General features: G+C 42.8%; 1 protein-coding gene across 14 annotated transcripts in view; it reads left to right on the top strand.

Moving 5' to 3' along the window:
* Positions 1-13,929, top strand: part of PITPNM2 (phosphatidylinositol transfer protein membrane associated 2) — a 439,829-nt gene that overhangs the window by 183,906 nt on the left and 241,994 nt on the right. For all 14 annotated transcript variants that reach the window (XM_040347315.1, XM_040347302.1, XM_040347306.1 and 11 more), the window contains one exon: positions 11,646-11,822. In XM_040347315.1, coding sequence (XP_040203249.1) covers positions 11,745-11,822 — 78 coding nt within the window. In that variant the 5' untranslated portion in view covers positions 11,646-11,744. The remainder of the gene's footprint in view (positions 1-11,645; positions 11,823-13,929) is intronic.

A 13,929-nucleotide genomic window follows, 5' to 3' on the forward strand; every position in this document is an offset into this window, starting at 1 on the left:
ACCACCATTATTTATTTTCCTTAACCCTCTTGGGCATTGGGTTCACCAGAGCTTCATAGGTTGCCACTAGGGTCCTCTTCCACTCCTCCATGATGACATCACAGAGCTGGTGAATGTTAGAGACCTTGTGTTCCTCCACCTTCTGTTTGAGAATGCCCCATAGATGCTCAATAGGGTTTAGGTTTGGAGACATGCTTGGCCAATCCATCACCTTTACCCTCAGCTTCTTTAGCAAGGCAGTGGTCATCTTGGAGATGTGTTTGGGGTCCTTATGTTGGAATACTGCTCTGCAGCCCAGTCTCCGAAGGGAGGGGATCATGCTTTGCTTCAGTATGTCACAGTACATGTTGGCATTCATGGTTCCCTCAATGAACTGTAGCTCCCCAGTGTCGGCAGCACTCATGCAGCCCCAGACCATGGCACTCCCACCACCATGCTTGACTGTAGGCAAGACACACTAGTCTTTGTACTCCTCTGCTGGTTGCTGCCACACATGCTTGACACCATCTGTGCTATGATAGTTTGACAATTACTTGCTCATGCAGTAGTGTACCTGAATGAATTTAAAGATAATTTTTGAGACATATAGAGCTTTTTTGGGGGGTATTTATAAACCATTTTTTTTATTGTTCTGTTAAAAAAACATATAAAAAAGGACAGTATAAACATCCTCAAAATGGCCCTTTTTTGTAAATTGGACAACTTCAAGTTTCCCCAATTTTCAGGAAATGAATGGCAGTACTGAGGTAGTAGAACACTTCCCTGAAAGCATTTCTAGTACACAATCTAAGTTCAGGGCTGCTGTAAAACTGAAAAAAGGCTATCCATAGATGTTAGATGCAGTATGACACAAGCTGTTTGCCTGGGGTGTTGTACTTTATAATTAAAACCGTGTTGCATTTGGAAAAACATGTTCCTGGGCTGAAAGATTATGCAATGATAGCATGCAGGCCTTACTTGTTATTGATCCCTTGGTATTGTGGACACATTGTTTTAGGATAAGAATAGTATGGGCAACGAAGCAAGTCCTGGGGAGTGTGAAGTCTCCAGCATGGTTATTGATTTCTGAGACAGAAGCTTGGAGTTGACAGTACAGAGACCCTGCCTAATTGCTGCACATGAAACACGTCAGGCTCAGGAATATTGACTTCCACGCTGTTCTCTAATGTCTGCTGCGTCTGTGACTCCTGCGTTCCAAAGCAGTGTATTTGCATGCAAGCTTTTATTTTAAAGTGGAATTCTATTCAAATTCTAGGGCTAAATCTACTTCCACCCACATTCTAAGCCTGTTCTATCTATCTTGTAAAAGAAAAGATGTCTATACCTACCTATTCTGAAGTCACAGAATCAGGTCCCAGGGCTGGCTTCAGTGTAGAGGAGAGGCAGTGACAGCAGCTGCAGAGCCTGGGTTTACTACGGGGCATCTATTGTCAGCTGTCCGTCTTCTACATTGAAGCGGGTGCTGGAAGCTGGTCATGTGACTGGACCAGAGCGAATAGGTAAGTATAGACAGGTTCATCTTCTGGAGTCTGCCACCAGCGCTGTCCATTTTTCTTCTCCTCTGAGGGCCCCCTCAGCAAGCTGGGTGCTGAGGGGCACTAATATATGTCGACAGACACACACAAAGCGGCTCGGCCATGCTTTTCAGTCGTCTTCATTGACTTATATGGGGACTAAAATTATGCCTGAAAAGTAGCTTGTGTACTTTTTTGAGCGACAGGCATTTTGCTACAAGTGGGAAGACTCTCAGGGCTATTGAAAACAATAGGTTTTTGAAAAATTTTGAGCTTTGAGCTACAAGCCACAAAACGCTCAAGTGTGAATGGGTCCTGAAGAAAACCTGTGCTGAAACGATATGGATGTAGTTTTCGCTGAAAATGAATTGCTTGGCCGTTATACTGATTCAGTAGCTTTTTACCACTGATTTTGAATAAGTAAGAAAATCACTTTGCTGTGGCTTTCTAATTTGTGTACTTGTTTTGGGGTCGGGGATTCGAATACTACATGTCTGGCTGTCCCTGGCTTCAATAATTCCCAAGGAGCTCAGCACATTTAAATGTAATATTTTTTCTTTGAAACTTAAAGGGATAGTTCACCTTTAACACAAATTTGCCTATGCAGATAAGGGGCATCTGTAGATAAAAAAAACTGTGCAGCTCTGACTAAAATTGCATAAAGCCCTTGCTAATAGGTGTAGGCCATTTACATACCTTATAAAACCTGACAGGAATACTCCCACGATGTTGCTAGCTACTGTACTCCCAGGACGTTGCGAAGTGAGGCCTAGTCATCACTGTTCACCTCCACCATCACTTGAGGGAGCTCTCAAATGCTGATCTCAGAGCTACTGCATCAGGGGAGAGAGAGAGCATGTGGTGAGGGGGTTTGAATCAGAGAAAGAGCTCACTCCTGTGATGGTGGAGGTGAGCAGTGATGACTAGGCCTCACTTGGCAATATCCTGGGAGTATTCCATTAAGGCTTCATAAGGTATGTAAATGACATATACATATAGCAAGGGTATTATTCGTCTTTAGTCAGAGTAGCACAGTTTGTTTTAATCTGCACACATCCCTTACCTGCATATGCAGGTTTTTTGTAAAGGTCAATCATCCATTTAAACTGAACCTTAAGCTCCACCCAAATAGTGTACATTTTTGGGCTAAAATTAGCTAAATTGTAGATTTCTCCAAGACAATAACCCACAGAACTGAAGTGAGTTTATTAAATAACATAAATGACATGTTTGTCCCTTAGCCCATGATAATCAGACATCTAATTCCATTAGTCTGCCCACACCAATTTGCTGTAATCTGTAGTCTGGTTGTCATTCACTGTATTCTTTTGCCCTTTTGTGGTATATTATCAAATAAGCACAAAGCAACTGCTTGCTTTTTGGTAGTTTAATGTTTTAGAAGAATGTGAATCTAAAATATCCATGTAAGGTCACCATTACGAAACCCACCCACATGCCTCGTACACACGAGCGGGTTTTCCGTCGGATAATAAACCAACGGTTTTCCCAAAAAGAATTCCTCTCAGCCTGCCTTGCAAAAAGTCCGCCTGTCCAACACGTACTACGGCACTATAAAGTTGAAGTCCCATTCCAACGGCGCCACCCTTTGGGCTGCTTTTGCTGATCCTCGTGTTAGTAAAAGTTTGGTGAGAGACGATTCGCGCTTTTCATCGATTTGCAGCGTGACGAATGTGATATCTCCATTCCGAATGCTAGTTTTACCAGAAAGAGCACTCCAGTCTCATACTTGATTCTGAGTATGCATGGTTTTCCGCCCATCGGAAAACCATACAGACGACCGGTTTTCCCGCTCTGATTTTTGGCCTGATCTCTTTTTTTGTCCGGCAGTTCTTCTCTCTGAAAAACTGCAATGGAGCATACACACGACCAGAATTCCCGACAAAAAGCTCTCATAGCAGTTTTCCCGTCGGATAAAAAGCTTGTGTGTACAAGGCATGAGAAGTGCAATGCAGCCATCACTGGAGTAAGTGCTTGGAGACAAGAAGTGGCTTGGTGAAAACCAGCATTTTATTGTTTTACACGTGGCACTTGTTTGATGCACAGGGTTACTCTGATGCTTGTGTGCTCATAAAACCAGGTCATACTGGAATGTGGTTTCCTTTGTTTACCTGGAAGACACCTATGACCATTCTTGTGTTTTATAAGGTACATCTTTCTCTTCCTTCCAACATAAAAAGGTTATATGGCTCTGTTGTTCATTTGTTTGCATTGCCTTTTCCACACAAATGACCCATTGTCATGCATGTGCTATTAATTACTGGCACTGCAGTAGGTAATACTTTATTATTAGCTCCCAGACTAGAAGAATAGAGAAAGTGTATGGGTTACAATGACTGTCTGTGCGGCTGACTTATGAAAGTTGGAGGTGTTGTCCATAGCAATCAAACAGGTACTAGCCTTCATGATCGAAATTAGACATTAGATGTTATAGATATTTCTAAGAAACTAAAGAAAACCTGTCAAAATCTATGGCAATTTAAAGGTCACCTCCAGACAAAACCCTAGGTAAGTTAAAAGGGCATTTAGATTGTGTGTGTGTGTTTTTTTTTATTATTTTTTTATGCCAGAGATTTGTTGGTAGAGGTGATGTAAGCAAAGCCCAAAGCTCTGCTTTAAACTGAACATTTTAAGGAAAAATGCATAAGCAGAGGGGAAAACTGTACAGCAGAACAAACATACCCAGAGATACAAACAGCTAAAAGGTTATGTATGTATTTTTTCCTGTCGATCAATCCTAGCCCCCTTCTTTTCTAAGCCTCCTTATTAGTCCTTTTATATCTGGCCTCCCTGACTAGTAGATGTGGTACTGGTGCCTATATTATTATTATTTAGGTACTTGTATAGCGCCGTCAGTTTACGCAGCGCTTTACATATACATTGTACATTCACATCGGTCCTATATCTATGGATCTACACATTACTTGCTCATGCAATTTTATGGTTCACCGGGTTTGTGGCCAGTTTACATTATAGCAGTATTAAACACAACAACAAAAATGTATCTTCTGCCAGTAAATCTGCTATATTTTAAATTTCTTTAACAGACCAAGCTGTCCAGCAAAAATGACATTCAGAGGGCTGAGACAAACTATTTACCACTGACAGGCATGCTTACAATGGTCTACTTTTATTCATTTATGTAAAGCCTTTATCCCAAAGGGAAAAAATTTTGCTATAACCGTTCAATGACTTAAGGACCGGAAGAATTTCACCCTTAATGACCAGGCCACTTTTTGCGATACGGCACTGCGTCGCTTTAACTGACAATTGCACGGCCGTGAGACGCTGTACCCAACAAAATTTTCTTTTTTTCCCCCCACAAATAGAGCTTTCTTTTGGTGGTATTTGATTACCTCTGCTGTTTTTATTTTGTGTGCTAGAAACAAAAAAAGAGCAACGATTTAAAAAAAAAAAAAAACATATTTTACTATTATATGTACTATTTACTATATATACTATTAGAGACAGCTCGCACACACAGCGGGGAGACATCGCAGGATCCAGGAACAAGGTAAGTAACTTCCCCTGTATCCTGCAATGCGATCCCAAGTCTGGCTCGGGGTTACCGCTTCTGGTATGTAAAATTCACCCGAGCCAGACTCGGGATTACCGCCAGGGAGGTTAAAGTGGTGCAGCTCTTGACTCCTACTACTGCTCCAACTGTACAAGTAGTTTGTCTGCATTGCACTCTGATGCTCTGGAATGGCGGGTCAGCAAGCCCAGACCGTGATCTACCAGTCACCAGTCCGCGATCTACTGGTAAAATGTGTAGTCTTTGTATACATATGGTATATTAAATGCTTAACTGCTTTGGTGTTGCCGTCAGTAATAATATAACCCAGGTACTGCTTTGCTTTTAAATGGGCTTTGCCATCACCTTTCTCTGTTTACTTTTCATTGACATTAATATTTGTGAGGATTGTTTGTCCTGAACTGGTCAAGCAGAAAAGGTAGAGGCCAGGTGAAGAGTACTGGATTCAAGATATCCTAGATCAGTGGTTCTCAACCTCTCTAGTGCCGTGACCCCTTGATAAAATTTCCCAAGTTGTGGGGACCCCTAACAGTAAAATTATTTACGTAGCATGGGTTGTCCGCACCCAAGGAAAGGCAATGGGATGAGTGGCAGTGCTGGCAGGGAGTTCTGATCAGCCGACTTAGGTGCTCTTGATCAAGGTCATCTGCTGATCTGAGAACTGTAGTGGGGACTTTTAATGGCAACTATAATCACAGGTTGTGTTACTTACTGTGTCTCCGACTTTGTGGTATCTCGTAGCAGTGACACCTATGCCAAAATCAGGAGATGGGGTCTCCAGCTCCTCCCATTTCCCATTCCTCACCAGTCAGCTGACCTCTAGTTTCTGTTCCCCAGCCAATGCCGTTAACTGAATGGGCAGATGTGAAGAGGCTTAGTGGGCGGCCACGGGCCCCAGGAACAGCCCTGCTGGGTAGCCACAGGTTCCAGGGACAGCCCTGCTGGGTGACCGCAAAAAGGCTGGGAGAGCAGTGCAGGCTTCAGGAACAGCCCAGGATTCGGTGACCCCTGGCAAATCATCATTCGACCCCCATGGGGGTCCCAACCGCCAGGTTGAGAACCACTGTCCTAGATCTTATAGTACTGCTTTATATGAGTCACAACCTTTGTCACATATCCGCCTCTTACCAAAAGATAAAATGATCATGTCATTCTCGTAGGCAGTGTAACACTCTTGCCAAGCAAGGGTTAATTGACAGCATGTGATTTTTATGCTGGGAGACTGAGCAAAAAAGCACATCAGACCTTTGCTCCCTAGTGATTTTATATTTAGTACAACTGGTATTACAGCGTTACCAAATCTCCATAGCAACCAAATCCTAAGCAGTGGTCTATGTATAGAGTTTAGGGAGCTGAAAAAAAAATAGGGATATTTTTCCCAGTTACTAGTAGCTCTAGGGTAGAATCCACACTGTGTGTAATACTGCTACTTTGTGCAAATTGCCTTAACCTTAAAGAACCTGTCAAATATTAGTTGATGCAGCCCTATCAGGAAATGGAAAAATGTGATTGGGTGCTGTAGGTACTGTTTTTTCTTGCATATAGTCATGGTACTCTGCACTGCATTAGCTTGCTTAGTTTTCTGAAAACTGTATTACATTAGTAAATCTAGTTCTCTGAAGTGAAATACACAGAAATGCTGGATGCGAACGTAGCATGGTGAAGATGGTGAATAGATGTCCATTAGAGCTGTGCGATGAATCGAGATCTTAATTCAACCCCCCTTGCGATCTTAACACAGCAATGCTTCGAATTGAGTGCAGAGAGTTCTCTGCTCAAGCCGACAGCTGTCAAAAAGAAAAAACAAACAAACAGGAAGGCTGCCAAGTTTATCACAACATCGCTTTGAGTGAGATAAAGAGATACATTGTAACATTTTGGTTAGATCAAAGGAATGAACTTCTGTCTGTAGACGAGGGCAGTTTAACCATTTAACCACTTAAGACCCGGACCAAAATGCAGCTAAAGGACCAGGCCATCTTTTGCGATTCGGCACTGCGTCGCTTTAACAGACAATTGCGCAGTCGTGTGACGTGGCTCCCAAACAAAATTGGCGTCCTTTTTTCCCCACAAATAGAGCTTTCTTTTGGTGGTATTTGATCACCTCTGCGGTTTTTATTTTTTGCGCTATAAACAAAAATAGAGCGACAATTTTGAAAAAAATTCAATATTTTTTACTTTTTTCTATAATAAATATCCCCCAAAAATATATAAAAATTTTTTTTTTTCCTCAGTTTAGGCCGATACGTATTCTTCTACCTATTTTTGGTATAAAAAAAAAAATCGCAATAAGCGTTTATCGGTTGGTTTGCGCAAAATTTATAGCGTTTACAAAATAGGGGATAGTTTTATTGCATTTTTATTAATTTCTTTTTTTACTACTAATGGCGGCGATCAGCGATTTTTTTCGTGACTGCGACATTATGGCGGACACTTCGGACAATTTTGACACATTTTTGGGACCATTGTCATTTTCACAGCAAAAAATTTATTTAGAATAAAAATAAAATTATTCCTCCATCCACACAGAGGACCAGCTTAACATCAATGCTTGCAGGGCCCACAAATTGCCTATTGTTAAAGAGATGGCTTGGAGCCTAAGTGAGTGTGTTTGAGAATAGATCTAATCTGCTTTACAAGCAGAAGTTTATCACCAGATGTCAATAGAAGGGTGTGGAGTGGACTTTGCAAAGATTTCAAACAAACTCCTTTCACGTTGTCATTATGGGGTATTGTTTGACATTATTTTCCTAAAAATTCTACAATTTTGGAATAAGGCTGTAACATAACAAAATGTGGAAAATGTGAAGCACTCGGACTACCTTCCAGAGGCAGTTAGGAACAATGAAGTCACTGACCTGTCTGCCATACAACATTAAACAAAATGACCAATTCTTTGGCAAGTAGTAAAGTTCCCATATAAGTGTTTCAGTAGTACATTTGGTTTCCTGCTTGTTGTTCAGCCTTCGTATATTAAGGGCCCTTTCACACGGGGCGGATCAGTAATGATCCGCCCCGTGCACCTCCGCTTGCTCTGCGAGGATCGCTCCGTTGATCCCTGCTGAGCTGGCGGATGACAGGGCGGTCCCCGCACACTGTGCAGGGACCGCCCTGTCTTTTCTGCGCTCCCCCTATGGGGGGATCAGATGAACACGGACCGTATGTCTGTGTTCACCCGATCCGATCCGTCAGACGGATAGAAAAGTAGGTTTTTCCTCCATCACACTTTGGCGGATCGGAGCGGGTCGGATGTCAGCGGGCATGTCACCGCTGACATCCGCGGCTCCATAGAGGAGCACGGAGCGCCCGTACAGGTCCACAAAAAAAATTGACAGGCGGACCTGTACGGGCCGCCAGTGTGAAAGAGCCCTTAAAGGATCACTAAAGATATTTTTTTATTTTTTTTAAATAACAAACATGTTATACTTACCTCCGCTGTGCAGCTCGTTTTGCACAGAGTGGCCCCGAACCTGGTTTTCTGGGGTCCCTCGGCAGCTGTCTCGGCTCCCCACAGCAAGGACTCATCACCCTCATGGAAGCTCGGATGATATTGAGTCTTTGCGGTCGCGCTCTCGTGATACAGCCATAGCCGCTGACTGTATCACTCGGCCCTGCCCCCCGGCCATGCCGCGTCATTGGATGTGATTGACAGCAGCATGAGCCAATGGCTGCGCTGCTTTCAATCAACCAATGACAGAGCCGGGAAGACAGCCGAGAAGCCTGCGCGATCACTTCTGGGTATCGCTGCTCCGGCGCTGTGGCTGGCCAGAGCAGTGATGACGTCACCCCCGCGCACGCACGCGGGAGCCGCCACTAACGGCATGCGCCATAGACATCGGTGCCGCTATTCTTTGCAAATATCTCCTAAACCTTTTAGGTTTAGGAGATATTTCTTGCACCTACAGGTAAGCCTTAATCTAGGCTTACTTGTAGGTTAAAGTGGTTGTAAAGGGTTTACAACCACTTTAACTGATGTTTGCTTGGTCCGATGAGAGTAGTAGAGACACTGATCTTTGAAAGGTCCTAGAGGTGCAGACATATGCCAGAAGGGAGTCTGTTGCCAAGAGATGAAAATCGTAATAGACTGGGGTAAGGGGGTCATAAATCCTGGAACTCAAAGCATTGAGCTATTTTATTGTTTTCAAGCATAAATGTGTTACAAGTAACGCTGTTTGTGATGGTTGTTGCCTCAATGGTTTTCACCTTTCAACTAAAGCAGACCTTCAGTAATTTTTTCAACTTTCTGAAATCTATTAAATCTTCTGCCCTTGTTGTTTTAACTTTGGATAGTGATCCTAGGGGCTTATGACATCATGCACAGCTCTTTCTCTCTCTCACTCTTTTTTGAGTTTGCCAGGAAGGGAGGGGGGATGAGTCGTAAGAGGGCCAATGTGAGCTGCAGAGCTGGAGGTGTGCCTCTGCGTGTCTGTGTAAATCCAGGAAGTGAACAGGCAGCAGCTTCAGCTGCTCACAGTAAAATACAAGGAATACAAGGGGACAGTTTTTTGAGTAAAGGTCTGGTTAGCATTGATGCTACTTTGAAATCGTGCTACTAGGTCAGCGCGATTTCAGATGCTACTTGATAGACATCTGTGTGGCTTCATGCACAGATGTCTTTTGAAATCGCACCTGAAATCGGCAAAAGAAGTGCAGAAACTGCTTTTGCAAATCGATGCAGCGCTGCAAAATTGGTGTCATACCGATTATAATAGTGCCATTGCCTCCAATAGGCTGGGACTTGTCATGTGATTTGATCTCTCAAATTGCATGACAAATCGCTCCAATGTGAACCTATGCTTAAAGTGGGTTTCTGAGCTGCTTGGGTTACCAAGAAACATGGCACTGGGCCTTTGGGGATTGGTGTTTTGCTATGGTGAAGGATAAACCAAACTGTACTCTGTTGTGCTCCTTCTACAGAGACCAAATCTCAAAGTTATTGAGTTGTCCATTGAGAACAAAGTGACAGACTGGGGTAGATTCAGATAGATCAGCGGATCTTTAGATCCGCGTAATCTATCTTATTTACGATCCGCCAGCGCAAGTTTTTGAGGCAAGTGCTGTATTCAGAAAGCACTTGCCTCTAAAGTTGCGCCAGCGGATCGTAAATCCCCCGGCGGAATTCAAGTTCCGCGGCTAGGGGGAGTTTACTATTTAAATCAGGCGCGTCCCCGCGCCGATCGTACTGCGCATGCGCCGCCGGCTAAATTTCCCAGCGTGCATTGCTCCAAATGACGCCGCTAGGACGTCATTGGTTTCGACGTGTACGTAAATTACGTCCATCCGTATTCGCGACCGACTTACGCAAACGACGTAAAAAGTTCAAAACTCGGCGCGGGAACGACGGCCATACTTAACATAGGATACGCCGCATATAGCAGGGGTAACTATCCGCCGGAAAAAGCCGAACGCAAACGGCGTAAAAAAAAAGCGGCGGGCGTTCGTTTCTGAATCAGCGGATCTCCTCATTTGCACATTCGTTGCGTATACAAACGAAAGCGCCACCTAGCGGCCAGCGGGAGAATGCAGCCTAAGATCCGACGGTGTAAATCACTTACACCTGTCGGATCTTAGGGAGATCTATGCGGAACCTGATTCTATGAATCAGAGGCATAGATCTGACCGTCGGATCTCAGAGATACCACGGCGTATCAGGAGATACGCCGTCGTATCTCTATCTGAATCTGCCCCGTTATGTTTTAAGTCCTCCCCTGAGCACCTTCACAGTGCTCTCCCCATTGATCCCTCTGTGGCTTCCCAAGGCGTTTTGTGTATGGGGGAATACATGCATTCCATGATGCAATACTCAAATGGATAGCCACAATACTCGGGGGGGACATATGTTTCTATGTTAAAATGCTCTGAATGGTCAAGATGACAGGGTCTCTTTAATGGTGTAAGGTTTTGAAGGTGTTTCTCCCTTTTTCTTATACCAAACTTCTGTATTTTGTTAGTAAGTAGGCCCCCCTCCTAAACTTGAATTCTGGGATCTCAAATATATATATATTTTTTAATAAGCTCTTGCCCTTGCGTATATAAATTTGAAGTTTAAAATGTAGTAGAGTCACTAAAAGTATCTTTATAGCTTGCTATGATGCAACCCAGTCACCTGATAATGACTTTTTGCTGTTCTAGAGGCAGATACATTTTGCTGAGTAGTGAGTTGGGTGGCCAGCCCTGATGTCATTAACCACCGTGCCCCACTGAGAGATCACCTTGTTTACAGGCATGCATCTTACAGGCTGTTATTGTGGTGAAAGTGTTTTTTCATTTTTTTTGTAAACGAGCAATCCAGTTGATGCATACATATTGCATTGTATTTCACCAGTCCTATAAAAAAAATGATTTTAGTTTTAGCTTTATATTTACACAGTGTCAGCAGTGATCGTTATGTTGTGACTTGCTGTCAGGTGCCTGTAGCCCCAACATGTGACAGACTGTGGTTGCCGCACTGAAAAGGTTAACGCTGTCACTCATGGTTTACTTGTTTTTCTTGCGTGGAACATGAAGAGGGGTGATACGTTCCCTCCATAAGACGGATGGAAAAATAACTTTGTCATATGCTTGTCTTGTTGTTTCAGGTTTCCCCAAATGACTTCCCTGGCAATCATATAAAAACGTGTAGGAGTTCCTTGGGTGACTGATTCTGACAGCTTTGGAGGGTCAGAGATTACTTCAAGATGCTGATTAAGGAATATCGCATCCCACTTCCCATGACAGTGGAAGAATACCGGATTGCACAGCTCTACATGATCCAGGTATTAACGTTATATTTTATATAGTATGCTTATCTCTTCTAGGAGGGCATGTTTGTTCAGTAATACGGATGTCTCCATCATTTAAAAGAATTTGTACAGTTTTTTTTTTTTTCCAAATGCAGTAATCAGTAGGGTTCTACAATCTAAGGTTTAAGTAAGCGTTTTTATGCTTGTTTGCTGTAGATTATGCTGGGTAAATTACAAAATATGAAGTCCAAATTTATATTGTGTATTACAAGAAAAGGCAATACCAGCCCATGAGCATACTACCCGAACATGTCATGTGACTTAAGATTATTAGCACTAATCATTGGGGAAAATGATCCATAGACGCAACCACCTTATAGTGTATGACACTTTGAGCCTATACATGAAAGTGTGATACCATAAAAATGGATAGTTCATGACAACCAGCTTCCACTTGTAATTTCTGCACTCCAGAGTTGAAAATAACGTAAGAATTTTGATTGGTTATGGTTGGCAGAAATGTTCAATGTAGTCCCTTAAAAAAAATCCATGATTAAAGCCATATAGTATGTTTGAATAATATCTTAATATCATGGTACAGGATACAGGGATTGTTTCTTAGACAATGGGTTATATGCCCAAACCTTGAGTTCTTTTACCTTATTATTGTCTTGCTCATCTGGCCTTATCTGATGCTTTCTGCCACTGCACTACTGGAACTTTCGCTCTTGATAGTGATGTAGTGCTCATAAGACTCTAACTGCGCACTTCCAGTCACCAGTTCTGCTGATGACTCAAGCTGATTGTTGGCCATCTCACCCGTTGGCTGATGCTTTAGAGACACAGCCTGGGTTAGCGCCTGGGTTACTGCAATTCCTTCATACCAGGCACGCTGAACTCCTAAAAACTGCATGCATTCCATGAGTTCTCAGGGAAAGATCCTCACTTAGCAATGGCGACTTACAGGTGTTCAGGAGCCGGGAGCTCAAAGGACAAGCAGCAGGGATTTTGCTTTGGGCCCTAAATAAACTCCCAAGTGCCTCTGAGGTTAAAGCCGTTTCCTTGTTCACTGACACCATTTCAGCCCCCTAGGTTCCCTCACAGATCTGCAATATGTGGGCTGTCTGACTACAGCAGAATTCTCTGTCTAAACTATTCCAAAGGCTTTCACCAATTCTAGATCCTGAATACACAAAACTAATATTTATAGGACAAGTAGATCCAGGGAATATCTGATTGCCTCTTGGGTTATCAGGAAGGATTTTGTTCCCCCACTGGAGCAAACTAGATTATCCTTTTATTTTTTTTGCCTTCCTCTGGATCAACTGTGGATATAGGATTGTGTATATGGAGGTTTTTGATTTGTGTGTGTGTGTTGTGTTTTTTCTTTTTTTTTTCCTGTGTCAGTTGAACTGGATTGACTTGTGTCTTTTTTTTCAACCAGTATGTAACTCTTGGCCTCGGCACTGCTCTTCTATGTAGACTTTATAAAGTGTGTCATTCTGCAGATCTTTAGGATGTCCTTACATTCTGTTTATATGGGTATTTTATGGCTTAAAGCTTGGTCGGCAGACCACCCTTGTGAATAGAGTCTTTTGAGCATGTTCTTCAAAGGAAAGCTTCTCTTTTGCAATCCCCTTGGGGAATACATTACATAGTTACATAGTTTACATAGTTAGTCAGGTTGAAAAAAGACACAAGTCCATCCAGTTCAACCACAAAAAATAAACAAACAAAATAAAAAACACAGTACAATCCCATACACCCAACTTCATACCCACAGTTGATCCAGAGGAAGGCAAAAAACCCCAGCAGAGCATGATCCAATTTGCTACAGCAGGGGAAAAAATTCCTTCCTGATCCCCGAGAGGCAATCAGATTTACCCTGGATCAACTTTACCTACAAATCTTAGTACTCAGTTATTTTATGTACATTTAGGAAAGTATCCAGGCCTTTCTTAAAGCAATCTACTGAGCTGGCCAGAACCACCTCTGGAGGGAGTCTGTTCCACATTTTCACAGCTCTTATTGTGAAAAAACCTTTCCGTATTTGGAGGTGAAATCTCTTTTCCTCTAGACGTAAAGAGTGCCCCCTTGTCCTCAGTGTTGACCGTAAAGTGAATAACTCAACCCCAAGTCC

Source organism: Rana temporaria, chromosome 1 (assembly GCF_905171775.1).
Source record: "Rana temporaria chromosome 1, aRanTem1.1, whole genome shotgun sequence".
NCBI classification, from domain to species: Eukaryota; Metazoa; Chordata; class Amphibia; order Anura; family Ranidae; genus Rana; species Rana temporaria.